The sequence below is a fragment of the Grus americana genome, chromosome 2, assembly GCF_028858705.1.
Source record: "Grus americana isolate bGruAme1 chromosome 2, bGruAme1.mat, whole genome shotgun sequence".
Lineage (NCBI taxonomy): Eukaryota > Metazoa > Chordata > Aves > Gruiformes > Gruidae > Grus > Grus americana.
The window spans coordinates 116,603,018-116,630,609 of NC_072853.1; the positions used below are offsets into that span (position 1 = coordinate 116,603,018).

The 27,592-nt window shown below is 46.7% G+C and overlaps 1 protein-coding gene across 1 annotated transcript in view; it reads left to right on the top strand.

Moving 5' to 3' along the window:
• The first annotated feature begins 2,496 nt into the window (after positions 1-2,496).
• EEPD1 (endonuclease/exonuclease/phosphatase family domain containing 1) overlaps positions 2,497-27,592 on the top strand; it is a 66,335-nt gene continuing 41,239 nt past the window's right edge. The window contains exon 1 of the mRNA XM_054814642.1: positions 2,497-3,755. Coding sequence (XP_054670617.1) covers positions 2,902-3,755 — 854 coding nt within the window. The 5' untranslated portion in view covers positions 2,497-2,901. The remainder of the gene's footprint in view (positions 3,756-27,592) is intronic.

The following is a 27,592-nucleotide window of genomic DNA, read 5'->3' on the forward strand; positions in this document are numbered from 1 at the left end:
CACTTGCCACGTTAGGTGCCGAGCAGCCCGGGGAGGCTACCTGCCAGCCAGCGAGCACCAGCAGACCACGATCAATCACTTCTTGAATAAATTTAAATACACTGAGGTTGGTATAGGATTGAAGATAAAAATCTAGTATCTACCTGGGTTTCGCAAGATTTATCTTCTGTTGCCTACACTGGCTGTCAATAATTTCGCCATTGTTTTTTCAATCATTTACTGACTGCACCCCATTTTTAGCTTTCTCATGTTAATGGATTGCCTAACACTGATGTCAAGCTAGTTGACTCATCTTTTTTTTTTTGAACCTTTTAAAATATAAACCAAACCTGTACCTTTTCACATCTTTTGGCACTTCCTCAAAATACCAAGACATGTCAAAATTTGACTCAGAGCTCAATAAGCTCCCAGTAACTGTAATTTTCATAGTGTTGACAAAAAAAAAAGGGTAAGGGGCTAATGGAGTGATAAGCCCCCTTTCCCCCCCTGCACCTCACATTAGCATGGGTCATACTCTGGATTAGGAGATGGGACACTCATTGCACCCCTCTGAGCTCCACTTCCTCAGCTGCATTCATTCTCGCAAGTTATCTTGGTGCTGCAAATTCAAAAAATATTGAGTAGTTGCTGATAATAGAAAGTGCTGGACGAGAGTGACATCTGTTATTTTCTTTCTGGAGATCCTCCTGCCTTCTCTCTGAAACACAGAAAACCTAGTGCTGCCTGCAATGTAGATGATGCCTCAGATGGATTTTGGTACTTTTCAGCTTCGAAACTTATTTAATGAGCCTGGATCAATTCGAAACAACCTGCTGTAGAAAGCAGAAGAGTATGTTCTCCATTGAGATAACAGCTTGTGGAGCTATTACCGTAATAATATTGCCTCACAAAGAATACTCGTTTCAATGGTTAATTGTTTCCAGCTCTGCGCTGGTATCATCCCAGCAGGATTAGGCCCAGCATGACTCCTGCTGCCTTGGCCACTGTTATCGCAGCACACAGAGCACTTTCCAGTAGACGTGGAAGCATTTAATCACCTAAGCGAGCACTTTCTCCACTCCAACAGTCAGCAGAGAGCCAATACCCTAATGCAGCCAGTACCCATTCCCGTAATGATAATTTGCTAACTCTATTGCTCAGGCGAACAGAAGAGAAATGTGTGATCCGCAGCAGAATATCTAGTGCAAATATTAAAGCAGCAGTGTCCCTGTGCAATCTGAAAGCCTGGTGCAGCACATTGCATTCTCAATCCCCAAGAAGTTGAACAAATTCAACTTTTTATTTTAAGGCAACCCAAATAATTTCCATTAACTTGCCATGAAAAATTCATGTATAAACTGCTATTACAAACTGTTTAATTTTCATTAGAGGGCCAACCAAGAGTCTTGATGTTGAAAATATACGTGCACCATATTCTATCCGGATAAAAGAAATGTATGTGTATTGTCAGCGTCAGGGTGTGTAGCGGGCATCTGCAAGCATATGCTGCTCTTTCTTTCGGTTTTCCTCCCCCTTCCTTTCAATTACACCCACCGATTATAATTTGGATTCATTGACACTGCAGTCACTCCTGTGTGGGCACAGTCAAGCTAGTTTTAAATGAGCTAATTTGGCTACAGATAGCATTGCAGACAGTGCAGCATGGGACTCGATGCAGCAGAAGCCGGGTAAATACTTTGGTGGCTTTACCAACACAGACTGTGGTGGGCTGCTGCGGCTCTCAGGGCACAAACGAACTACGTTAATGCCAGTTCAGGCACACAGCTGGTACACAACCACAATTTTGGTGCAGAACGGTGGTACTCTGTCTCAGGGAATGGCTTAGGCACACAGTAGACCAGAGGCCATGGGCATAGCATGCAGGTCTAATACGTCCAAAAGCATCGTTCTGCAGGGAGTTTCAGTTTGTTGAGCACTCTCATGATTGCCTAAGATGTGAAGATTAAAAAAAAAAAAAAAAAAAAGGCAGTCTTTACCCAGATGCATGAAAGCATAGCACCTGCAACAGCAAAAAAAGCCAGTGGAGATAACTGATGAAGCTTTCGTGAGGTTTGAAAACACAGTGATGCCCTGCCAGCTGCAGAGGCGAGCCCAAGGAACGTCAGGGATGGGAACGCTGCAGACAGCATCTGAGCACCTGAGACCCCGGCGTCCCATTCACCTGGACGAAAAGCCTGCCCTCAAGGGCAAGGTGACAGTCCGGCCATTTCGGATCCCCCTGGGCCCTGCGAGCCCGATCCCACCTTTCGGGGTCCCCCATGGGGGGAAGGAGGAGGTCACCCCTCCTCATCCTCCCCCGCCCCATGCAGGCGCTCGAGACGGACCCAGGGCCGAGATCCCGGAGGGAGTCCCGCCGCTCCCCCGCCGCCCCTCCCTCAGCCCCGGCCGGTCCCCGCCGCCGCCGGGCGGGGGCGGGCGCGGGGCGGGTGACGCCCCGGGAGGCGGTGGCGGCGGCGGGCGGCTCCGCCTCGCCCGCCCGAGGGGGCGGGAGCTCCCGCCGGGCTACTACTACCGCCAGCGGGGCGCGGGGCAGCGGCAGGAGCTGCTGTGAGCGCCGGGGGCTGGAGCGGAGCGGCGGGCCGGGTAGCGTTTGCGGCGGCACCTCAGGCGCTGAGGGAGCAGTGGTGCCCCCCCCCCCCCCGCCCCGGAGGAGGAAGAAGAAGGACGCGGGGGCCCCACCGCAGGGGCTCCGGGGTCCGCCTGACCGGGCGTGTGGTGTCGGGTCTGTCCGCAGGGTGCCCTGCAGCCGCCGCGGTCCGTCGTCCCCTGGCGCGGAGCCGCGGGGCGTCGCCGGCCTCCCGCGGGGGTCCATGAGTCGCGGGCGGGCAGCCCCGGCAGAGCCCCTCGCCCGTTCCCCCGGCTCCGGCGGCGGCCCGGCGCGGCGGCGACGGAGGCGGTGAGATGGGAGGCAGCCTGGGCTGCCACCGCTCCATCCCCCGCGATCCGGCGGACCTGTGCCACAGCCGCAAGTTCAGCGCGGCGTGCAACTTCAGCAACATCCTCGTCAACCAGGAGAGGCTCAACATCAACACGGCCACGGAGGAGGAGCTCATGACCCTCCCCGGGGTCACCCGGGTGGTGGCCCAGAACATCGTGGAGTACCGGGAGTACATCGGTGGCTTCAAGAAAGTGGAGGACCTGGCGCTGGTGAGCGGGGTGGGGGCGGCCAAGCTGGAGCAGGTGAAGTTTGAGATCTGCGTGAGCAGCAAGGGCAGCTCTGCGCAGCACTCGCCCAGCTCCCTGCGCAAGGACCTGGCCTCCGAGCACCACCTCTCTGCCACCAAGATCAACATTAACACTGCCACCCCGGCCCAGCTCATGAGCATCCGTGGCATCACCGAGAAGATTGCCAACAGCATCGTGGACTACCGTAAAGAGCACGGTCCCTTCAAAAGTATTGAGGACCTGGTGAGGATGGACTGCATCAATTCTTCCTTTCTGGACAAAATAAGACATCAGATTTTTGCTGAGCGGTCCCGGCCCCCTTCGACAAACACCAATGGTGGTCTCAACTTCACAGCCAAGCCTCACCCCAGCCCCACTTCTCTGAGCCTCCAGAGCGAGGACTTGGACTTTCCTCCTGGGGGTCCGACCCAGATCATATCCACTCGCCCCTCTGTGGAGATGTTCGGGGGGGTGAGAGATGGCAGACCTGTGCTGAGGGTGGCTACCTGGAACCTGCAAAGCTGCTCCACTGAGAAAGCCAACAACCCAGGCGTGCGGGAGGTTGTGTGCATGACGCTGCTGGAGAACAGGTAAGAGGCAGCACCTGGCCTTTGGGCCCAGCTCTGTGCAGGATTGTAAGTTGATACCTTTGGGGTTTAGGCACTCTAGAGGCCTGTCGTGACCCTAGTGGGACTTGCTCCTTCCTGGGATTATTAAAGGTTTCTCACTTCTTGCATGGAACCCCTGTTGAGTCTTAATGCTGGGCTGTAGTGACCGTCCCCTGGTGAAGCCTCTATAGTCCTTGAAGGGTGGTGGACCTGCTGAGGAGCTACGTGTGTATTTACACACATCTGTGCGGGGAAAACTGAGCTGTTATGGTCAGTCACGTTCGGCCTGTTAAATGTTTTCTTCTCTGTCAAGAGGCTTTTAAACCAGATGGGTCTGTCTGTCCTGCCGGAAGCTGGGGGGGAATAGCATGGAAGGGGCTGCTCTGTATGTACCCTGTTTCTTACAGTGTTTCCCAGAGCATCTTACTACCACTTTGGCAGGCAGGATGCAGTGCTACATCTGCCCCTCTCAGAGCTGCCAAGCTGAGACCTGCCAGTGACTCTTCTCCAGAGTCTCGCTTGGGTGGTGACTTCCTTAACCTCAGTGTTAGGGCTGCAGTCTGCTCTCCCTTGGATCCACTTTTCAAATCAGAAATGTTTGAGAGTGTAGTCAGGATGGTTTGGGCTGTGTAATGAGCATGGAATGCTGTGGCTCATCCCACAAGGGTGACACCGCTTGTTAACGAGCTGTCATGGGGCATCTGCTGAGCTGGAGGGACTGCTCATCCTTGGGGGTGCAAGACATGGGACAGCTGCCTGGGGAGGCTGTGCTGTCCCTGCGCCAGGTGGGCCTCTGATTTCATTGAGCTGGTGGGCATGTAGCAAGGTCTGTTTGTGGTGTGGTCAAATGGGATGGTATTTCTGATGTTAATGGCTGAGAAACAGAACTGGTTTTTGTGGGGTTTTTTTTTTTTTGGGTACAGTAATCAGGCAACAGTGCTGGGGATGTCTCTCCTGCAAAACTTTCTGCTTGATACAGAAATGTAAGAATGCAGTAAGGAGTTTGAAGTAACTGTCGCCCTTTCCTTTCCATATGTGAAATCTGTCCCAGATGATCTGGCATTTAGTTTACAGTATTGGGAAACTACCTTTTCTCTATGGGCTGCCATTCAAACTTCCAGCTGGAAATGAATAGGCAGGGGACTCTTGGACTTCTGCAAAAGGGATGTTGTGGGCGGGGGAAGTGCTGATGATCAGGTATCTCTGGTAGTGCCAAGAGCTCTGTCCTTTTCCAGTAACAGTCTGAGTAACGGCTCTTGTTGGTGTGATTGCAGAGGTGAGGCATGCAAGAAAGACGGTGACAGTGATTTGGTGTCCTGCGCTGCAGTACAGTATTTGTGGTTGAGGACACTTCTGCTGTGCACTGCTTGGGAGCCTGATGCTTCTGCGTAGGAAACGTCTGTCGTCTCCCAGACATCGCTGTTTGATAGCCAAAATGGAGATGGTAGCCCAGCGGGGGTATTCAGATGTTACGCTGGTGGCTTCAGCCTAACATCTTTCAGTATTCCTCAACTGCTCTGCTAGTTCAGGTATCCTGTGCTTCCCTCTTTGCCACTGCTCCTGTTCTTTCATGAGCAGTTGGTTGGCTGGAGTGGAGCTTAGGATGAAGTCTGGTGGGGTTGGACATCAGGGTAGGGGGCAGAGGCAGATAGACCTGCTGAGGAAAGAAACATCTCTGATTATCACTGGTCTCAGGATTATTCTCATAATCCAGTTTTGGATGCAAAGTGACTTGATGTATTTTTATTTATTTTTTTATATATATATAAATAAATGTTTGGTTTTTTTGAGGACCTCATCCATTACAGTGTTAACTATCTGTCACTTCTGCATCTTCAGCATTTTGGGAGGGGAAACAACCAAAAACCACAAAAAGGCAAAAAAAACCCAAACAAGTCCACCTATTAAAACAGCTAGGTAGAGAAAGTGACTTATAAAATAAGCCTGTGTTAGCCCAAGCCAGCCACCGTGTATACAGAGTGTGGCCCTCACTGTTTTATTTTTGCTCTTAAACTGCATGGTACTTCATTTCCATCCAGCTTAGCAAACAGGTACTCAGTTGAACTGGGTGGTGTGAATAACCTTGATACAAGTATTTGGTTTTGTTCTAGTTTATTGCATGTATATGTGCCGTCAGCCACACAGGGGAGAGTACAATGCGATTGTTTTCTGAATTTGATCTTATTTGTGATAACATGAGAAGCTGGAAAGAAATGAGGGTAATGTGCATCCATAGAGAAGCCTGCAAAACTTTCCTGGGAAAATAAATGTGGGAACAGGAGAAAAAAAAAATCAACACAATGCAGGAAAAAAGTATATGTTGGGAAAAGTCATACTCGGCACCTCAGGGAGGAATTTCCTTTCGCTTGTGATAGCATTGCTGAGGTCAGTGGAGCTTTGCAGCTGTGAAACAGCCTCAGCTCAGGCCAGAAACTGCCTTCTTTCTGTGTGTGAACTGCATGGTCTTCCTCCCAGCTCCAGTCATGTACCCTGGGAACTGATAAAATGCCTTGCAAACTGATCTTTGCCCAGGTAAATCAATGTCCATTGATAATCAGCTGGAGAAATTAATCTCTTGCTTCTGCAAGCAAGAATACACTGCTGCACAGGGCTCACCAGCACTTCAGCCTCATGAAATCCGTGGCGTCGTGTTTTCAAGGCGCTCTGCGTGCTTAGCAGATGTCCCGCACGTGTTGCTGAAGTCTCCAGCTATGCCCCAAGCTGTTGCCCAGTGGGTCTGAAGGCTATTTAGTCCGACAGTAGGTAGATGCTCTTGCAAGCTACGCTGATGGGCACCTGCTTGCTGATGTACTTGGTGCACAGCCGCCCTCACGTAGGTAAGTGTGCTCCTGCGTGCTGATCCCTCGTAGTCCAGGGTGGTCTCAGGAGCTGGAGTACTGCCTTGTTGCAGCATTTCTTTTGGAGGACCTGCCTCACCTACCTTTTTATGTCCAGGAATAAAGCACAGCAAGTCAAGAAGACAGTATTAAAATTGTGTAAAGAATCTTAATTTGAGATCTCAGGGACGTTCATGTCAGTTGAAAGGCTGGTTTGGGGTTTGCTTTGGAGTTTGGTGGGTTTTTTCATGACCAGTTCACAGCAAGTAGCTTTGAGACCTCCTGGGCTTGTTCTTTCAGGCATTAGCAACAGGGAAAATTACTGCTCATTTCCAGGTGAGGCTAGAAGATGAAGGTCCTCCTTGTCTTCCAGCCCTGCATAGCCTTTGCACAGAGGGAACAGTTGTGCAGGAAGGAAAGAGGGCCGTGCCTTCGTTCAAAACAAACAAAAAGCAAGAAAATGTCATCATGTAGAGTAATCTGCTGAAGAGAGGAGGGGAAAAAAACATCCCCAAACCTTCACACTTGTGCCCAGAAGTGCTAAATTTCTGAAGAGCGGCAAAGGGAATGTATACCAAATCAGTACGCATGACTACTACTGCTAAGCTATTTTGAAATTCATTGCTCCAGTACAAAAATAATGGAATACAAGGTCCTCGCCCCCTTTCTCGTATTACAAGGATCTATGTTTATCACAGTGTTTGGAGTGGAGGAACGAGGTATTTTCATTCACAGGACTGGAGGGTAATTTTAGAAGAGATTAACGTGGTGAACGTGGAGGCGAGTGTGACATGTAATTGGATGAAAGTATCAAATGTGGGGTGAATTTGCCCAAACCTGTGACATTTCTTGCAGGCGTGGTTCGGCAAGTCTGGGATTTGTTGACAGGGGGCCAGAGCTGGCCTGTCTCTGGGGATGCAGGTCATCCCCCTCCAGCTGACCTCTGTCATCCCCATTTTGGGGGGGATGAAGGAACCAACAGTTTCTTCTAACCAAAAAAAATAAAAATAAAAAAAAAAATGTAGAGTTAGGGTAGCGTGATTGAAAGGGCAAGCAAGTTCAGGTAAAGGCAGCAAGTATTTTCATGGGGAGGATAAGTAGACCCAGCAGATATGTTTCCTCTGGCCAAGGTGGTTGGAGGTACCCCAGAGCTGTCCTGTACCACAGGTCTGTATGGAAGGGCACTCTTTCCATTCCTCATCCGTACCTGCCTCAGGCCTGTCCCTCTTGGCCGTAAACCAAGTTTGTGACTCCCACGATAACCCCGTGACTTCTCTCTCCGGCTGTTATGTGCTGGGGCAACCACATCAAGAAGCATGATGCAGGCGTGTGCAACGCCACCTGACACACAGAGCATGCTAAAGGTGCATCCTCTAGTTTAATTGCTTGAAAGTTTGCTAGTAGCCAGGGGCAGTGATTAGTTGTGCACCTTTCCCAGTGTGGTTTGCAGCAGATGTTTTTCAACTGGTTTTCATTACGCTTTATAATACTTAGCAGTAACTTTGTGATGACCTCTTAATTATTTTTTTTTTTCTTGTAAGCACACTTTGCAGTTGAGTAAAGGAAAATTGATAGAGGGTCTGAAAGCCAGAACTTGCACTCTCTCTCTCTCAAAAAAAAAAAAAAAAAACCAACCCACAAAAAACCCAACAAAACGGGGGGGTGGGGGAAGAGGAGGTGTGTGGCAGGATGATGGTGGTCGAGGCTCAGGTTCCTGTGATAGAATTTTTTTTTTTTTTTTTACAGTGAGATCAATCATTCTTACATGTCTGTAGAGTAACAAATACAAGTACCAATATAAGGTTTGTACTTAGCACTGATTAATTTTTTTTTTTTTTCTTCTTGGCTTAGTATCTGGGAGAGCAAGCTTCTGTGCTTGCCCTTTCAGAACATGTCAACCCCTTCCTCCTGCAGCTTTGTAACCTGTTAGCTGTTTTCACTTTGGTTAGATAGAGGCATACAGGTCTCTCAAAGGTGAGAAGTTGCCCTCAATTTCTGTGGCTCAGAGACCTGAGTTGGTGTTCCTGCTGGGGGAAGGATAGGTAAACCTCAGGCCAAAATTACCTCCTGGGAGGCAGTGGGTGGACAGGCAGTCCCTGGGTAACCCTCACTGTGCCACTGTACTTGGAAGTTCTTTTTCCTAGTCCTACCTACCACAGGTAGGTGCCCTAGGGCAGAAGTTACCCTAAGCATCTCCTCTCATCACCTTAAAAAAAAAAAGAAAAAAAAAAGAAAAAAGGGGGGGGGGGCAAGCTCCTGAATCACCTTCCAGAGCACCCCCCTTAAAAAGCCATCTCCCCCAGGTCACCACACTAGGTGCTGGAGGCAGGAGAAGCACATTCCCATCACTCCCCTACATTAAAGAGGCTGGGGGCTTTGTTTTTGTGTCCAATCTCTTAATCTGGACTAAGAGGTGGTGTAATGCTTACAAGGAACAATTATTTACCACTGGGGCTTGATGCTTTGGTTGGGAAGGGATGCGGTGTGGTACCTTGCCCGCTGGCTTGTAGCTGCATTTTCCCAGCAGGACAGTGGGAAGGGATCACACAGACACATACATACACACAGCCCCAAACAGACAGTGTCACTCTTTCTCATGTTCCTCACAGCGGTGTATTGTAGTAGTAGTGATGGTTGCACTTGCGTGCTTCTGAGGCTCAACACCAGCCTGTATTTGTTATTTCTACTCTGTTGCTGCAGCTCTTGGTGGCCCAGTGAAGCCCTAAGGTGTGTCTGGTTTATGTCTCTTTATACAGCCACTTAGTTTTTTTTGGCTTGGTTTGGTGGTTTGTTTTTTTTTCTTCCCTGGATTAATGCTAGGCTGGAGCCTTGCCAAGAATAATTCCCCTGCAAGAAAAGATCAGGAAAGAGGGCCTGGCTCGAGTAACCTGACCGTGCTAATAAGTCTTAAACCGCAAAAGAACAAATACACCCCCTTCTCCTTATGTAATAGGGAGGAAATCCTGCCTCCTGCAACTTCAGGAAAAAGTTGAGAAAAAAGGAATTGTTAGATGGTATCTTCTATGTGTACTTCACAAAGAGATTTTTATGAGCAGTAGAAATACAGATGCATGTAAAGCTACCATTAAATTGCAACTTCTAATACCTCTGAGGATAAATAAATGGGGTGATGGAAGAGCTTTTGTGTTTGGGTTCTCTGGGGTTGGCTTTTTTCTTGGGTTTTTTGGCCTCCGCCTGTATGAGATCAACAATATTTTACTTGCTGGAGACTAGCGGGAGACTGAAACTGCCTTCTGCATACCATCTGGCAGGGGAAAGCACAAAAATCTTCTCAGGTCAGACCCTGAGTTACATCATTTTCCAGTGATATGAAACTCCACCGATTTAGTCCTGATCAGGATTTGGCCCATTCCTTTGTCTGTGTCAAGTCACATAAAGGCTGTAGAGGTCAGCGCTCAAAAGTGCAACCATCTCCCCAGGGGTTAGGGCTCCCCTGCAGTACTGCTCCCATCTTGGGTAGGGATCCCAGCCCCTTTCAGGACTACTTTTGGGGAACAGATGATGTCAGTCAATTAAATGAAATAAATTAAACTCCATTTCCAAACTCTGCTTCATATGGATGCAGTACTAAGACCCTCTATAAGGGCATTGCCTGGTCCTCCTCTAGAAGGTGGGTCACTCGCTCGAGATACTTTGCAACTCTGGAATCTTTGCAGGAGAGATCAAAAGCAGTGGATGGACTTACAGCAAGGTCATGAAGGGTGTACACCATCCCCATTTCCAGACTCTTGGAGAAGGCATCTGGAGCTGTGCGCTCTGTAGGAGATCGCAGAGGTGGATGCACTGAGCCCTCTGATCCTGCTTGGTCTCTGTCAATAGCTGTAGATCTGGTGGGTTTGCCAGAGCCGCCCCCCCCACCAGGCTTTCCTCCCTTGGACGTGACGGAGGAATGTTGGACAGGCCCTTAAAATCACCCCTGAGTAACCTTCTCAGGGATTTTCTCTTTTAAAGGCAAATCTGGGTATCTTGTTGACTTTGAACAGCTGCCTATTCTTTGAACATCTGAGAAGCTGTATCTAACCAGCCATTTTTATCTGCTTTAGAGTTGAGAATGTGACTGGAAATATGGTATAGTTAAAGGCCATTTCATCCATATAAAATAAACCTTATTTTTCTCCTTTTTAAAATTATAATCATACCCTGCCACTGTTACTTGTGCTATAAAGCCTGACTAAAATGGAACAGATCAGTGGGGAAAGCATTTGTTCATATATTATTTTTTTTTCTCCCAACATGTGTACTTGATACATCTGGCAGCACTTAATGGCTGTGTAGTTTCAATCCATGCCTTCTGGGCTATTCTGCAAATTTATTTCATGTCACTGGATTTATGTTGCAGGTCACAGGTATTTTGGTAAGCCGGAGCTGCCAGTTTACCCCTTGCAGATCCCGCAGGGTCTGCTGTATTCCACGCAGCAAAGATTAAATGGGTTGGCTGATTTATGGTAATAAATTGGTGAATTAATAAGCGACGCTTTACTGCCTGCTCCAGAATTACGAGCAGAGGTTGCAAGGCTATAACCTCATCCTGCTACACTTCTCAGAAAGCTTGTGGCACGCAACTGTAGAAGACAGAGTAGGTATCTTACACATAGGGCTCCATCCTGTAAACAGAAATCTTTAATGCTCTGTGATTCTTCTGTGGTTTGGGAGCTCACAGTGCAGCTGCAGGAAGGGTAGTTTTCTAGCTTTGGCTTTAAAAAGAGCAACAGGACTGTTCCTGAAGGCAAAAGATGCTGCTGTTGCTGTTCTTACTAGGAAAGAAAGACCACGGGACTACAAACATGGGAATTAAATACTCCAAGTTTCTGAGGAGTTGTGAGCGGTAAGTCAGTCAGTCAGTCCCTCTTAGCTGGAGGAAAACACTGTCTCTGCAACCAAGTGCTGGTCTGGCTCACTGTGAACACGGGTCTCCAGCTGTGTTAAAGAGTGACATTTAAGAAAGAATCTCATTTTTACAGATTTAGCTTCACCCTTCTTGCTGGAGCTCGGCTTCAGAGTGATTCCTGCAGCTGCATTGTTAGGAGGACCCTGCTTCTTCAGTCACTAATTAGCATTTCTCTGGGAGTCTTCCCAAATAATGATTTCGAGGCTTGGCCAGATGAGCAGCGAAAACTTGATAGGACACAGATTACAGCGTGCATGTAACTTATTTTTAAGTCGCATTGTTCTTCATTGTGATGCAGGTGTAAGCTGACAGACGGAGGCACAGTGTCCTTACTGAAATAATTACAGTACGCTGCAGTAATTTCTCAACGCTATTATATGGTGTGGTGATGGAGACAAGAACTGTGGCACGTTATTAATAACAGTGCTTAAAAATGGGAGCTCAGTAACTTCTTCATTTCCAGATTTTTTTAATTTATTATTTTACATGAGGGACTTTGCTTTGTTTGAATAATAGCTGGTGATCCCCACCGATTTTTCAGAGAATGAAAGCATTTGGTGGCTTTGAGGGGAGGGTGAGGTGTTGGAGGTCTGGATGTGCCTTCCACCCTGCTTTGGACTGGTCCCCTCCCTGGTCTGGGGGCTGGGTGATTCACGGTGGGTTCTGAAATGCCCTATAAGGTGCCGACAGCAAGGTGGGCATCATATCAACAGCAGATAAATAGTGAAGGGAATATGTAGCTGCAATAAAAAAAGATGTTTTCTGTTGAGAAACAGTTTCTTCTAACGCTCAGGATATGCAGCATCCCGGGCAAGCCATGTGGCATTTTCAAATAGCATGAGTGTTTTAAACTGCTGGGTCACCAGCGGGGAGGATCAGCGCTGCTGACCTCCTTTCTATCCCCGCTTCTGGGGGAGTTTGTGCAGGCCTGGCGCCAGCGCTGAGCTGTTACTTTCAGTGCTTGTGGTAAAATTATTAGTAGGCGAGTGAGTAAAAGAAATACATTTACCATGCTTGTGCCTCAGGTGCGTGCATGTTCCAGAAGTTGAACTGTGTATAAAAAAATATAATAAAAAAAATAATTCTTATGGAAAAAGACATTTGGGATCATATTGTCATCTCTGCTAAGGGTGGCCAGGAATACTGGGGTTACTAAGCGCGCTTTGTGGTGGAATAAATGCAACCAGCTTGTGCAGAGCGCTCTGGGTTGGAGTCCCTGTGTCTGACAGTGCCTGGCACCTCCTGTCTGTCAGGGAGCCTCAGGGCTCTGCAGGCTGTCTGTCTGTCCTGTCTATGGGTCTGTCTGTCACAGGGCAAGGGGGAGAGCACAGCAGTGCCCTCCTGCTCTTTGTGGGGAACGTCCCATGGGGCAAAGCTGTTCCTGGGAGCAGTTCATGCTGTAGGTTTATGGATACAGATGAGGAGGAGGAATTGGAAAATTTCCTTTTCCTTCTGCATGGCTATTTTTTGCTGTGTTTTTATAAGCGTTTCAGGTAACGTGCTCAAGCTCCTGTGCAAATTTAGCTACAACAGCTGTCCAAGCCTTTCAAGCTGAACAGGATTCTAATGGGTTACTGAACAGCTAATTGATCAACAAGGCTTTTGCTGCGTGGTGCGGCGGCAGCCTTCCTGCTCTAAATCCCTCGCGCTCGTGACACACCACCAATCCTGCAAAACCGCTGCGCCCTTTGCTTCACAAGGTGTGGGGGGGGAAGCATAAACCTCTCCTGGCTACAGCATAAAGAGGCTGTTGCTTTTGCTTTTGAACTTATACTTCGACTACTTTTATATTTATAGCTCTGTTTTTGTGGTTTGTGTTTTTTAGGTTGGTTTTTTTTTTTCCTTCCCCTCTGCTTCCTCGTGGGTCCGTCCGTCGCAGGCCTGCGGGTGCAGAGGTGCAGGCGCTCTCCCGCTGGCCACCGAGGGCTTGCTCCAGCCTTACTCAGGGTAATTGCCGGTCAATGCCCTCCCTCCCTCACCCAGGCTGCACTGGCATAAAGGTTAGCGAGCTTTCTGCTAGACTGGAAGCAGCATGCTGTTGGATATGCGCTGGATGTTAACTTAGAAACCTTGTGTTTTGGTTTCTTTATTTATTGTATTTAAGCAAGTAAGACCAAGTGCGGCTCTAGCTTGATGCCGCAGAACTGCAGGGTGTTGTGGCAGAAGAGACTCTAACTTGGTATTGAAAAATGAACTGTAAAATAGGCAAGTTTGTTGCTTTTATTCATGCAGAGTCAGTTCCATGGGTTTGCTATTGTTGCAGCATATAAAATTACTACTGTACTCTTTTTTTCTCCTTCTAAGCAGACAAGAATATAGAAAAGTGTGAACCCTTACAAGGGAGGATACTCTGAGCTGGGAAGGACCCATATTACTTAATTTAAAACAGTTTGCATTTTAAACAAGGCAGCAATTTTCCAATGGTGATACCATCTTAAGCTAACACAGGCAGATGTGGCCACTCTGCTGGAGGTAGCGATGGGGTCCACCTGCACGAGGACCACCTTAGGGGACTCTTTGAGTTGCTCCCCTCTTGTGGCATGTGGGGCTGACGGTGGTGAGGCACGTACTGGCTTCGCAATACGTGGAAAAGGCAGTACGCTGTGTCTGTGTGAGACCCCCACCATGTATAAAACATCAGAGCCACAGCTGAATTAAGTGTGAAAATAAATGTTATTGGCAAGAAAATGCTGCAGTGGTACCTGACTACCCTTTGCAACCTCCATGCTGATGAACTTGAGTTTACCTATGATTTTTGGCAGCAATGGTAGTGCAATTTTTTGGCTATCTGTCTAACTATATCTTCCTGCTAGTTCTTTGTACAGCTTTGTCCCTTATCTCTAGCTGTGTTTACACTGCCCTTTCATAATCAATGGAGACTGCGCTACCAGCGCTGCCCACTGTCCTCTGCGCTGGCCACCCTCCTGAAAACATGGCGTTGAGCAATGAGCAGGATGTGGCCTGGGTGAAGGGCTTGGTACTGCTGGCAGATAGCTCAGTCTTATTTCCAACGCCTCTCAGAGGGCTGTCTTGGTAAAGATTACCCTGTGGTTACCAAAAAACCTCCCCAAATTTCTTATTTTAGTTGCTTCTGAGTTCTCTGGTGCAAAATAGCACCATGGCTTAAAGGACAAGATAAAGGTTAAAGGATTGGACAGCCCTTGGTCAGCAGCTTGTGGATTTAAGAGGTATTTGAACAACTTCTATGCAGAGCTGTTGGCAGTAAAAATTCTGGAAATGCTGCCTGTAGATGAAGGTTGTGCTGCGCAAGCAAAAGCCACCTCTAAGTGTGTGGTGTTTCCCATTTCTTTTTTTTTTAAACCAAGACCACTTGGACTTGTCTGTGGTTTGACTTGCTTCTCCTTCCATTGTGTGTGTGTAGAGTACCACAGCTTTTTTGAGGAGCTCTGTGCAAGGATGATGCTGGTCCTCTATATTGCACATCTGTGCACCCAGATTTGGCAAAAAGAAAGTGAAAGTAAGATGACTGGCAGATTCCTGTATATTGATTGTCCATAAGAGGTAAAAGAAATTGCCTCATAAAAGCTGCCTCTATCTCTGACCTCACCTTCGAAGCTTGCTCTCATAACCCAAATGTGACCCCCTTCTTCGTCCTCTCTCTCCAGTCCCACTGAACCTAAAGCCTTTTCACTGGCTTCGCTTGGCTTTTAAATTGTTTTGCCACACCTTGAGCGCTTCTGGTTATTGCAAGTGCATTTTGATTAAGTCTTTGCTTTCACACCATGACGGTTGAATCGTATCATTTCCCACCTACAAGACTGAGGACTTGGACAGTTTCCTTGGATCATCTGTGATATTTTCCCCAAAGTCATTCTAACACTGTCTTCTCATTCTAAGATGTGCTGCAGCATTTCTTTCTCCTCTGCTGAAGCCTCTTGCCAGGCAGTTTGAAAATCAGTACCTTTTAAGATATCTCAAGTTTCAGGCAAAACCTGCTTGAAAAGTGCAGCATTGCCTTTTATTTCAAGGGGTTTTATGAATTATTGTAAATAGAGGAGGCTCTTGTACTATTGCTTTAAAGGAAAACAGTATTTATGGCTTTTGATTTCTGTTCCTCGGAGATGCTGCAGAAAAACACCTTGTTAACTTCCTGATGTGTTGGACGTGGAATTATTTTTAACTTGCAAGAGCAGTTGTTTAAAAGGAGTTTGTATGTACGTTAGGAGCTTAGCAGCACAAGCGCTCAGCATTTTTTCCCTATCTTCAGTTTAGCCTATCTGATTATGCTCTACGGGTGTATGCTGCACCAACAGTTTACAATTCCTCTTCCATATGCATCTTATCTTCCTAAAGATAGTGTCTGGAGATGTCAGCTCTGAGGAGAGACTGATGAACTTGTATCAGAAGAATCTTTTTGTCTAACAGCTCTTCAGAATATCTCTTAAAAATAGAAAGTACTATAGAAAGGAGGAATATCAGCTTTGTCATGGCAGTGATGTTTGTCTTCAGTGCCTAGGTACAGCTTGATTTGGCTAAACCCTGGTATCTATAGGAGAAAGCCTGAGACTTCCATGCAAGGCTCCCTGTGCTCCAGTTCTTAAAGTACTTATTGGTACATTTTGGGGGATTGTTTGGAGTCTACAGCCAGATTAGCACTAACTGTGGGTACTCAGTTAACACATAAGTGTGTTTTTTGCTAGGAATGTTAAGTATGATGGTCTGAAAACTTTTAGTTCTTCTGGAGCAGAGATTTTCCAGATGACAATACTGTCATTCTGGATTTGGGGGATTTTTTTTTTTTCCCCCTGCTAATGGGGTCTTCCCAGAGTCATTATAACCTAAAGACTTGACCAAATGTTTTTAGTAAACTTTGCACATGTATTTATCTGCTGCAGGACAATTTCATGTTGTCAGTGAGCAAGGCTTATACAACAGCTTGAATCCACTGTCCAAAGAAAGCACAGAGATTGTTGCTTCCATTTTTAATATTCCTGGTGCTTGGCTCAAGTTTCACCTCCCAGGTCTGCTCAGGATGCTCCTGGAGATGCTGCCAAATCCAGAAGTTTGTTCCCATTGAGTTGGTGGTTAAACTTTGGGTAGTTTGCTTATTCCTTATTTCCATCTTCCTGGATGCTGCATCCAGTTAAACACTTCTGCATGTTTCCCTGTCACCCTATTTTTACATGCTGTTTTCCATACTGACATTGTGCCTTATGGGTACAATGAACGGCAAGCTTGATAGTTAAGTACTGTATTATGGTCTGTAGGTATTAAATCATTAGTTTGATTGTTTTTATAGATTGTTTCTATGGCACAGCTTCAGGAGGCTGTCATGCTAACAAAACCCATGTGAGGCACACCTCTTAATAATCTGAAATGCTTTCCATGGAGCAATGATTACTTTATCCTCAGAATAATCAAGAAACAGGAATGAGATCAGTGTTGTGAAAGGGTTATAATTTCTGCTCCATGGACTTTGTAGGCCTGCAGGTGCCTAAGCACCACTGAGAGGAATTATTGGAGCCTTCCTTATCTTGCTTTATGCCCAATATTGAATCTAATAAAATAGTAACTGGAGCTCAGCATGCAATGTTCTTGCCCCTGCTCCCTGGGGGTGCCTGCATTGCCACCTTCACCGTTTTTCCACCAGTTTTGGGGGAGTTATCACCTGTTCAAGCCAGAGAAGACCTGTGGCAGACCGGAGGAAGGCATGGCATCAGGGCGAACCAATGGGGAACATCTTCGTGAGCATCCACACAATCCTGTTTCATGCCCTGCATGTAGTTTGTTAAAAGCTGCTTTATCCGCCTTGGAGCTTGTTAGAAAACATGCAAATCATGTATAAAGCTGCACAAGGCATAATTTTGCACCACTGCGTGCAGCCCATCAAACATGATTTCCTCCTGTCATCCCTTTCTAACATACAATTGCACTTCAGCTCCAATATTTGGAGAGCTCTGGGTCTGGACAAGCAGAATTTCTCATTCCCACAGAAAAGTGGTGTTTCTAAGACTGTTTTGTGTTGAAGCCTCTGACCTAAATAAGGTTAAGGATCTGGACTACACAATTAACACCCAATGCTGGGGGGCGGGGGGGAAGCTAAGCTCGAGCCACCATTCCCCGCTTTGCCAGGGCCAGTCTGCGTGCAGGGCTCTGCAGTCCTCTTGCATCCTTATGCTTTAAAGGCCATTCTTGTGTCCAGACATCTCTGAGCCTGGCACACAGGGGTACTCTGTGACTGGGAAGCTTTCAAAACTCCTTCCTGCATGTCATTGTGCAGCTGGAAGCTGGGATTGCTTCCAGCTCACTGAAGACACTCCAACATTGTTCCCTCCTAATCCCCTCCTCCTCGCAGAGTATGGTTTTTCAGGAGGTTAGCATGTTCCCTTGTTGGCTTTCCACACGGGAACACAAGCAGCGGTTCATGGGAATAACGTAACCCCGAATTATCGATGAGCCAAGGCGGAGGGTGGCTATATGGCGTGATGGTGGTACGAGCGCTTGGCTCTATGGCACGCTAGCGAGGATGCCTAGCTAGCCGGGCTGCCTCGTGGCGGTGCTCCATTTATCTGCTTGCTGGCCTGCCGTCAAGAGCACAAATGTCCAGCGCGGTGGGGATCCTGGGTTTCAGCAGGAAGAAACAACGCCTCCCTCTCGACCCCCGCTTGCAGTCGCTCGGGGGGTGATTTGCTACTGGTTTGCTGTTTCTTTTTGTATGCAGGTAGCCAGGGGAAATAAAAGCAGGTTAATGGGACAAGGAGGAGGATGCTTTCTACTGAACTGTCCTTTTTTTTTTCCCAAACCCAGGTACAAGGAGAGAGAACAAGGTAATGAATATATAGATATATTCAAATGTCTTTACAAGGACATCTTTCAGTGCAGGGATTTGACCTCGGAGGTTTGGATTGCATTGTTTATAAGATGGTGGCCTTGAGGTCAGCCCACCTGATACCTGAAGGTGCTGCTCCAGAAGACTTTGCGCAGCCCTCGAGGCATTCGCAAGCCCCAGGAGAAAGAGCAAATAAAGGACGAAAAGGAAATTTATTCCAGCGAAATTATTTTACCTTTTCCTGCCTTCTAGCAGGTCAGGAGCTCAGGTGAAGTGAGAACTTCTCCTGGTGCACCCGGCTGTGCTGCTGTTTGCTTTGCTACCCCTTCTGATATCATTAGCCATGGGTGTTTGGAGTGCTAAAGGAGTTGATTTGAGGAGAGGGAAGCTAGGGTAGAATTAAAGCTGTGGTCTGAGGCGCACAGAGGTGTGCTAGAGGAGCTTATGCGTGCGGTTTGATAGCTTATTTTTTCTTCAGGGTGTCTCCTTCTGTTTACAAAAACCTGTAAACAGCTTTACCCATGAGCACCGGCCAGCTTGAGTGGGATCCCTAAATCAATGGCATATAGATGTAGGAGTCCCCTTTGCAGGGTTGGGCCCGAACGTTTGAGTGTTCCCTGTTCTGAACATTCAAATATTGTGAAGTCTTTAAAAAACCAACAGGTTTAATTCAGAGTTAGTAAGTTTTGCAGACTGTTGTGATCCATAATCTCACACCTTCTGCATTCATCCCTCAGAGCTGTGCCCTGTGGAAAAGACTGCTTGCCCTGGACACAGGAAAGCTAAACCGGGAGCTGGGTAGGATGCTTCACAGCCAGGTCCCATGTTGATATGCACAATCTACTGCTCTCTGCTGTGAGCTTTGGGGCACGTCCTGGTATGACTTGAAGGGCATGGCAGTTGGAGCCACGTTGCTGCACCTCCTCCAGCTAACCCACATCCCTTTCGCCTCTCACATCCTGTAGACGCGATGGGTGTTTCCCTTCTTGAAAGAGCGTTTTGGAGCGTTATTGTGTTTTGGGATGGGGGTGGGGGAGAGAGGAAAGCAAAAGCCCAACACTCTGGCTCTGCTGGCTTAGGAAATCAGATGGTTTGCCTGCCACGTGAGAGATTTCTTCAGTGTGGAGCTGACGGTGAGGTGGTTTGTGACAGTGTTGACTAATTTGTGATAGCAGTGTTTTCCTGACTGGGGGGGGGGATTCATCCCAACAAAGTATTGGCTCACCTCATGGTGTTACCCAACTCCCTTTGCACGCTGTCATTGCATCGGCGCAGGCACACGTCACCCCTGCTGACTCATCAGAAGAGGTTGTCTCCATGCTCTGGCTTTCTTGTTGCGTGTCAGGGCAACACGCATTTATTTGGGTGTTTTATGACTGAGCTGAAGTTCCACCATTGTTGCCATGTATGCACATGGATAACGGCTTCTTACAAGTCTGGAAAAAAGCTGGGTTGTCTTTTTCTTTCATAAAGTAGCAACTGGTATTAAATAACCCGAGTTTCTCTGCATAGGCAGAAGGTGCGCAACTTAACTGCTAAACTGCTTGTGTGTGCCCGCTCCTACTCGTGGTCTGCCAGACTTCATGTTGGTGAGAGGTTTTGTAGTGATCTTCACTCTGCTCTTTGGGGCTATGGGAAGAGAGGACCTTGCCACCCAGCCCAGGGCTCTCCCTTTGCAGTGAAGGGGGAAGAATCTCTGCTGAGGATCTGCTCCAGTGATTGCTCAGCCTCTTTTTCTGTCCATCCTGACTCTTAAATTGTGCTTCAGCCCTAACTGTACAGTCTTTGCCTGAACTATTTGTGCTTTCCTCTGAAGAGGAAAAGGAAATTCTTTCTTCTGCTTCTTTCTTCTACCCTGCTTTTCTGGGAAAGCTGTCCTTAGCATTTTTCTGTGTGGTTGTCATGAGGTGTTAAGTATGTTGTCATCTCCTCCCCACCCTTTCTTAAAAGAGGAAGGGGTGACCGCCACCTCTTCTTGTTTGTAGCCTTCTCTCCCCAAGTGCACCGCTTTCCTCATCCTCCTGTGTCACTACGTGGTCATTTGCACGAGCGGCACTATCCGAGGTGGGATCACCCAGGCTCACATGTGGCTGGGGAGCTTACCTTCGTTGTCTTGCTGAGCACCCTGGAGACGCACTAACTGATTGACTTTGCTCTACAGTCTCACCCAGAGATCCATCATAGTCCTCCACCCCATTAGGACTCCCTTTTTCTTTCCTTGAGCTCCTTCCCTTGAGGATGGTGCTGCCTCATGTTGACCTTATTCTGAATGAGATGCCAAATTGCAAGCTTGCACTCAGCTTTTTTCTTCAGTGAAGTGCTGGTGAATGCTGCTATACTTGATTTTTTTTTTTTTTCATCATCTGTGACATGGCTGGTCTTTTCCTGAGTATTGAGGTTTGAGGCATTGGGGAGGGGATGATTTTCTTTATAGTCTTATACGTATATGCCATAGTAGAGTTATAATTGGAATAGTATTTGATTACTTAAACTAGTGAAAGATTGGTGAGTATCCAATGGCCATAGGCAGGTCTGTTGTAGGGCAAGGTTGCTGCCATGTTCTGGAAGCTCCTGGTTGGCATCACGCTGGGAGAGCAGCCAGACTGACGGGGGAACAGGCACCTTCTGAGACGCTGCTCCATGGACTCCCCTTCATCAGGAGAAGGTGTGGAGGCTTTCCTTTTCCATGGATATCCCAGCCACCTGGACTGCACACCAATATCAATATGAAGAAATAATGTGGTGCCGTGTCTAGAAGCTGCAGTACTCTTATGTGTGGTGCACAGCTGCCTAACACCGCTCTGCTTAGCCAAGGTGAATGGCAAGGGGAGTTGGTCATTGGCTCAGAAAGGAGAATGGGTTTGGGAGCAGAGGCCTTGAGTTTAGTCATGGAGGAATAAACAAGAAAACAAATGAAATCACCTTTTTGGTGTGTGCAGGCTGTGAAGATTGGCTACAGTTATGCCCTATTAGAAGTCAAATAAACTCTATTAACCTTTCTTATGCTGCTAGGACTTGCATAATGTCAGGAACTTTTTCTTCCCCCTCTTAGCTAGTAGAGAGGCTGTGTGGAGGGTGCTATTTTTCTCTTTTCTCTATAAAGCAAAAAATACTCTTTTTTTTTTTTTTTTCCCCAACCAAGGGAGATAAGAGAACTTCCTCTTATTAAATCCTGTGGCAATGCAATCCCAACCACATAATATCCGACTGAATTTAAGCACGCGGAGACATCTGCCTTTGGCAATTTTTATTTTTATTAGCGAGAGAAAGACGACGTTTTTCCTCTTCTTGAAACGTGAATCCTAGTAACCCCTAAGACGTCTGTCTGGATCCTTGCCTGTGCAGGGTTACTTCAGTTCGGGCAGTTCACGCTGCCCGCAGCTCGTGCTGGCCTGCATCCACTCACAGGCAAAGCACTTGAAATCTTTGCCCTACTCACACTTGTGTAGCACAAGAAGATGGTGAGAATCATGTGTTTAACAAAATCTCCTTTTTGTGGCTCTTTGAAATGCTTTAAAAAGATTTTTTTTAAATCCCCAATAAACTCACAGCCTTTTAAAATTAGAAGGATTTGGGGTTTTGCTTTTATGTTTACCTGTGTCTACTCTAAAGGAAAACCTTTGGTGACAGAGCTGACACAGCACAATCATGTTTATTGTCCCCTGTTATGCATCTAGTGAAGCAGATATGACAAGTCTTCCTTGCTTTAGACATTAACCTTGCTTTAGAGCTTAGTGGATACTAGCAGGATGGTTAAAGAAAATTCCTCCATAGATGTAGCCCTCTGTAATTTATGTAATGGCCGTTTCTATAATTTTCTGTTGTAACTGATTATGTACCTGTGTGCTGGCTGTATACTGTGACAGTTGTGGCAGTTTGCAGGCATCTGTGTTTAATGAAAGCTGTCTAATGAAATTAACGTTCCTTTTTATCCTCCCAGCCTGTTTGATTCCTTAGGTGCTCTGCTTTTGGTTTGAACTTTTATTTATTTTAATTTTTTTTGTAATAGCATACAGCCTTTTAAGACTAAGCTGTAGCTGTTCAGCGTTTGGGGATTTATTTGTCACGCTTTGAGAAGGAGGCAGCACAAAACTTCTGCTGCTTGACCGAGTCTTGCTGAGAAATGGCCATGATGCTTCCTGTTGCTGTCCAGTACTTCTAAACTAGCACTGGTCATCCACCAGGTTTTCCCCAGCCTCCACCATCAAAATTAATCCTCCACAAACCAGTGTTTGCAAATCGTAACCAAAATTATAGCTAGGAACTATTTGGCAAAAAAAAAAAAAAGGGGGCAGGGCTACTGTAAAAGTTAGAGCAATCATCCAAATAGCAAAGAGTAAATGCTGAAGTAATGAAGAATGCATTAAAGCTTTCCTTAAATCTGAAATAGGAGCCATGTATGCTATATAATTAGCACTTATATAATGCATATGCTTTCATGCACTGTAAAATGTCTAAATGAGGCATTAAAAAATGAGGTGGTCAAAGAGAGCAAAGCTATGGCCTGGGACTGTAGCCACCATGGTTCTGTCCCATCTCCATCTCTGACATCATGTTGGATGAACGTTGTCACTTCTCCGCAGCTTCAGGGGTATTCTCATTGCCGCTTAAGAAGCACGTGTTTCTGAGATCCTCCCAGTAGCTGCTTGTTACTCTTTCTCAGCACCCAGAGCTGATCCAGCTTAATCTGGGAGCTTCTTGTCTGCCAACTAAATTGGCTTCACTTAAACAGCTGCTGAACAGGAGCGGTGACTGCTCAAACCACTCCATCTGCGGTTGCAGGAGAGAGCTGGACTGTGCCCTAGCTGTACGTTTTGGGAGCAGCGCTACTTGCTGCCTTTGTACAGCATGTGGAGGTCCACAGGGGATAGCGTATGAAGACCCCAACTTTAAAATACACAGGCAGGACAGCTGCTGCGTGGTGATGACATGGCGTGGGGAGAGGTCCATCAGGTGGTCGCCTCTGGTGTCTGGTCCATCGGGGGAGATGGAGCTCTGCCATGTGGCTGTCCTGGGAGGGTGGATGCGGCTGGCATGGTTGTGGTGCTGAGGCAGGGTGCCTGGATGGTGGTGTTGCATTTCAGGGTGATGGTAGGCTGCTCCGCCTGATGAGGTCCAACTGTGCGGCACAATTCCTTATCAGATTGGAGCGCTTCGGGACCAACACCACAGCGCACTTGTTTTGTGGTTTTTTTGTTGTTTTTTTAATTGTTCTGACAAATGCTGTGGTCGTATTTGTCAAAATAAATGGGAAAGTCACAACTTGCTCATGTGTGCAGTACTGAGCTGCAGGGAAGCATTTACTATGCGTCCTGTTGTATGCAGGCTTTTTTGCAGTCATTAATTGAAAGATGGTTAATCCGCCTTTGTAATGGCACCCATTATTGCTAGCGACAGAAGCTTCTATGTAAGTACCCATACGACACTCTTGATTTGAAACTTGTTATTCCATAATTTAAAACTTTCAATGATATCTTCCATGATAGAAACTTCAGATTCCTCTTCTTCTGTAGAAAAAATAGGTCATTTTAATGAGGTTCCTTAAGCGATGAAGTTCATTCTGATCTCAAAGTCATGAGATACTAGAACAAAAAGGCCACTGTGATAAGGGAATGTAAAATAACTGAACTGTGCGATTTTCCAACTACATGTTAGAACAAGGGGAAGACCTTCAGCTATGCTTGCTTTAAGGGAGTTGTTAACATGCCACATTAATAAGCCCATGCCAGAAAATGCCATGCTGATTAGGAGCTCAACAGAAGCTGAAATAAAGGATTAGTTGCCCCCTGCCTGCCCCATTCCTGAGGTGTGACTGACATGACTGTGGTTTCATGGTGGGCGAGACATCCCTTCTGTAGCATCTTTTGGTCAAAGGTTTCACAACGGCATGTGATCTTTCATGAAGAGGAGCTTCAATCTTGACAGCAGCTTGCAGCCCAGAAGGCTTGGGAACCCTCAGGTGAGACAATTATAAAGACAGTGGTGATGTCCTGTTACATGAGATGAGTGAGGGGAAGCAGAGAAGCTGTTTGTCTTCTTTACTATGTATCTTGCTCTGTCCTGTGAAGAAACTGGCACAAGCTATTGTTGGGGTGGGAAAAAGAAAAACATTTACCCATCTGTCTAGTCAGATAAACTTATTCCGATGTCCACAAAGACATTGTGGTAGTCTGTGTTTGCTACACAGGCTGATTATGCTTTATGATGGGTAATAAGTTATTATGCACTGTAACAGTATGTCATTTGGGGGAGTGGCTACCATGACAGATGGTAGCCCTTCAATCCAGAAGATCCTGGAGAAACTCGTCTGGGTCAACAGAAGCCTTAAGAAGTTCAACAGGAAGCACATAGCCCAGCACTGCAGGTAAAATAACCCCTTGCTGTAGTGCAAGTGGGCAATCGGCTTGTTCTGGATCTTCAGAACACACATCACAAGAAGCTTCCTCATTCACGAGTTGGTGCAGCACTGAAGAGGTTATCTTGAGGCCATGGAGCCTTACAGTTTTGGAGGTTTTCAAAACTCAGCTGGTTGAACCCACAGCTGACCTCTTGATAGTCCCATGTTGAGGGAGTTGTTGCGTCAGACGGCCTCTTTTGACCAACGTTTCTGTGTTTGTGGTTCTGTAGCGCTCCTGGAGACAGATTCGGTTGATGAAGTATTCCTCTTTTTACCATGCACAGTCTCTAGGAATTTTCTGGGACACAGTAGAAAAAGCGAATGGTAGCAGCCTGTGGAGATAGGCTGTAGTCTGCTCTGCTATACATGTATGTTGCATACTTTCTTTTTGAGTGGTCTCTCCCTTCTGCTTAGTATAGCGCTGCTGGAAAACTCTGCCAGCAAATGGAGCAGAGGCTGGTTTGAGGGCAGCAGTTGGCCGGGAGAGTGCCGACTCAGCCAGTTTTTCTGACTTTGAGAATTGAGGAAGGATTACATTCTCTCCTGGATTAGAGTTGCAGCTATGTGATGCATCCCCTGGAGGTTTAAATCAAAACCTTTCCGTGTTACTCTGATACTCAGAGCAAAGGCTATACGAGGTTGTGGGTTTTGGCTAACCGGAGGCTTAAGCTTCTTGTAGCCCCTATCACACTTCAAAGTCATTATTAAAGTAAAAAAAATAACTGGACTGATAGAAAAACTGTCTGGTCTGCTATTTGGGTTAAAGTTATATAAATGGCACTCCAAATGCCCCCATAAGCTATATTCTGATGCAGTATCATCTGATACTGTAGATGAAGCTGGTAGGATACTTTTGTAATTAGCTCTTGGAAAGGAGGCTTTTAACTTACACTTCATGTGACAGGTGGTTTTCTTATCTGATTTGTGCCTTCTGAGGCCTGTCGCAAGATGCAGCCTCAGTATTGGCTGAGTGTTATGTTCTTTGCATTTCTGGTGACCTAAGAGTATAGCATCAGCATAAAGAAAATTCTTTATGGCTTGACATCAACTCCACGTGTGAGCAGCTTTACTCAGTTGTCTTCAGTGGCATTTCCGACAGTTAAAGGCTCGGGTGCATGCAAGGCGGAGGAGCGTCATCGTCACTCGTATGCGGAACTCGGGGTTTCTCCCTCTGCTCCCTCTGGCCTGCTTTTTTTCACAGTTTCCCATGTCTTTACTTCACATTTTGGAATGTGCAATTGACCTCAGTTTTAGGAGGGTGGGTGTATGTTCTATTCCTTCAAAGCTTGGGTACCAAATTGTTCTGTTTTCTGTAGTCTTAAAGTGGGCTAAGCCAAGTGGCAGTTTTGAGGAAGTCTCATCTACTGCGGCCTTTCCTGCACCATATGGTATAGCTGCTATAAAGAGAATGACCCTGTTGTTGACAGTGGATTCCTGTTTGTGTTGCAGTAGATGGCTGTGCTGACTGACACGCTCAGCTCTGTTGATGTGCAAGCTTGATAGTGTTAGGCTAGGCCTGTGCTGGAGACTTTTGCTGGAGTAGTAATGCAGGAATGTTATCTTGTCACCTCCTCCTTTTTATCCCCCTCATGGTGGCAAGGCCCCAGTCACCTTGGCAAAGTCCTTTTCTTTGTCCCTTGATGCCTGCCCCTTGCTCTTGCAGGGTGCTGCAGCATCAAGGTCTTGTCACCAGGTTCCTGATCTCCACTCCAGAATCACGGTTGGGCTGGCTTTTAGCCACACAGTGGGAAGTCCTTACAACATACGGGCCGTCTGCTAAGACCATTTCTGCCGTATCCTCTACCTGTTGTAATGATGCACTTCATTTTATCCTTTCTGTCGAAATGTCTTTGAATTTGTAAGACAGCACAAGCTGCTCATGAAAGAGCCGTAGAGGAAAGTACACTTGACCAAAGCATCTGTTTTGATTTCTGTAGTGCTCTTTCCCCTCGTTGCACTGCCTCTCCTCAACAATTTCGTAGCATCTCTCCGAGCATCTCTTGTGTACGTTCTCCTGTTTTAATCCCTGGTGTTTGGCCTTCTCCACCATTTAAACAATTCCCCTTTGGCATGAAGTCTTCTGCAGAAGATGCCCATATGAAAGGCACAATTGCTCTGGCGCTCCGCCAGCCTCTTCAAAGTAGAAGCCAACTTTTGTGGGTCAATCTCTTTGTTAAGAGCATACTATAAAAGACTTTGGAGTTCTGTATCCAGATACAGCCAGGAAGCTTCAAGACTCCTTGCATAATGCCAGGCTAAATTTTACCAGCACCCGGATACCACCAGCTGATTGTGGTTCTCCTGCCACCAAACTGCGGCTTTGTTCGTGGGCCTGTACCTAACAAAACAAACTGGCTTCCACTGTTTCACATACCTGATGGAGAAAGGGGATGCAAACTATTTCAAATAGCATTTTATTGCTTCCCAAGTTCAAGTCTGTTTTGCAGGGTCACGGACGTAAATTTTTCAAGTAGAGTACCTACTAATTGCTTTGTATCCCAAGCCCCCATAATTTTATTGGTAGCTTTGCCCATCATGGCAGAACGATGGCTTGGTGGTGTGCCCTTTCCCAAACATGCCCATTTGATGTAATTAAGGACTACTCAATTTTTCCATTGCTGCAGTGGGGCAGGGTTGGATTGGAGAAGATGCTGTTTCTAGAACTAAGAAGCTCTATCCTAGCAGGGAATGATTCAGAAAATCCGGAAAAAGAGCCAAATGCCAGAGACCACTTACACTATAACATAATGCCTATATTTGGAAGCTCTAAGTCACCTTTGATTTTTATGAGCTTCTAAATTTTTGTTTTCAATCTTGGTCTCCTCCCTCGTTGGACAGAGTTGAATAATTCAGTGCAAGTTAAATAACTTGCCCATGTCCAGTTTT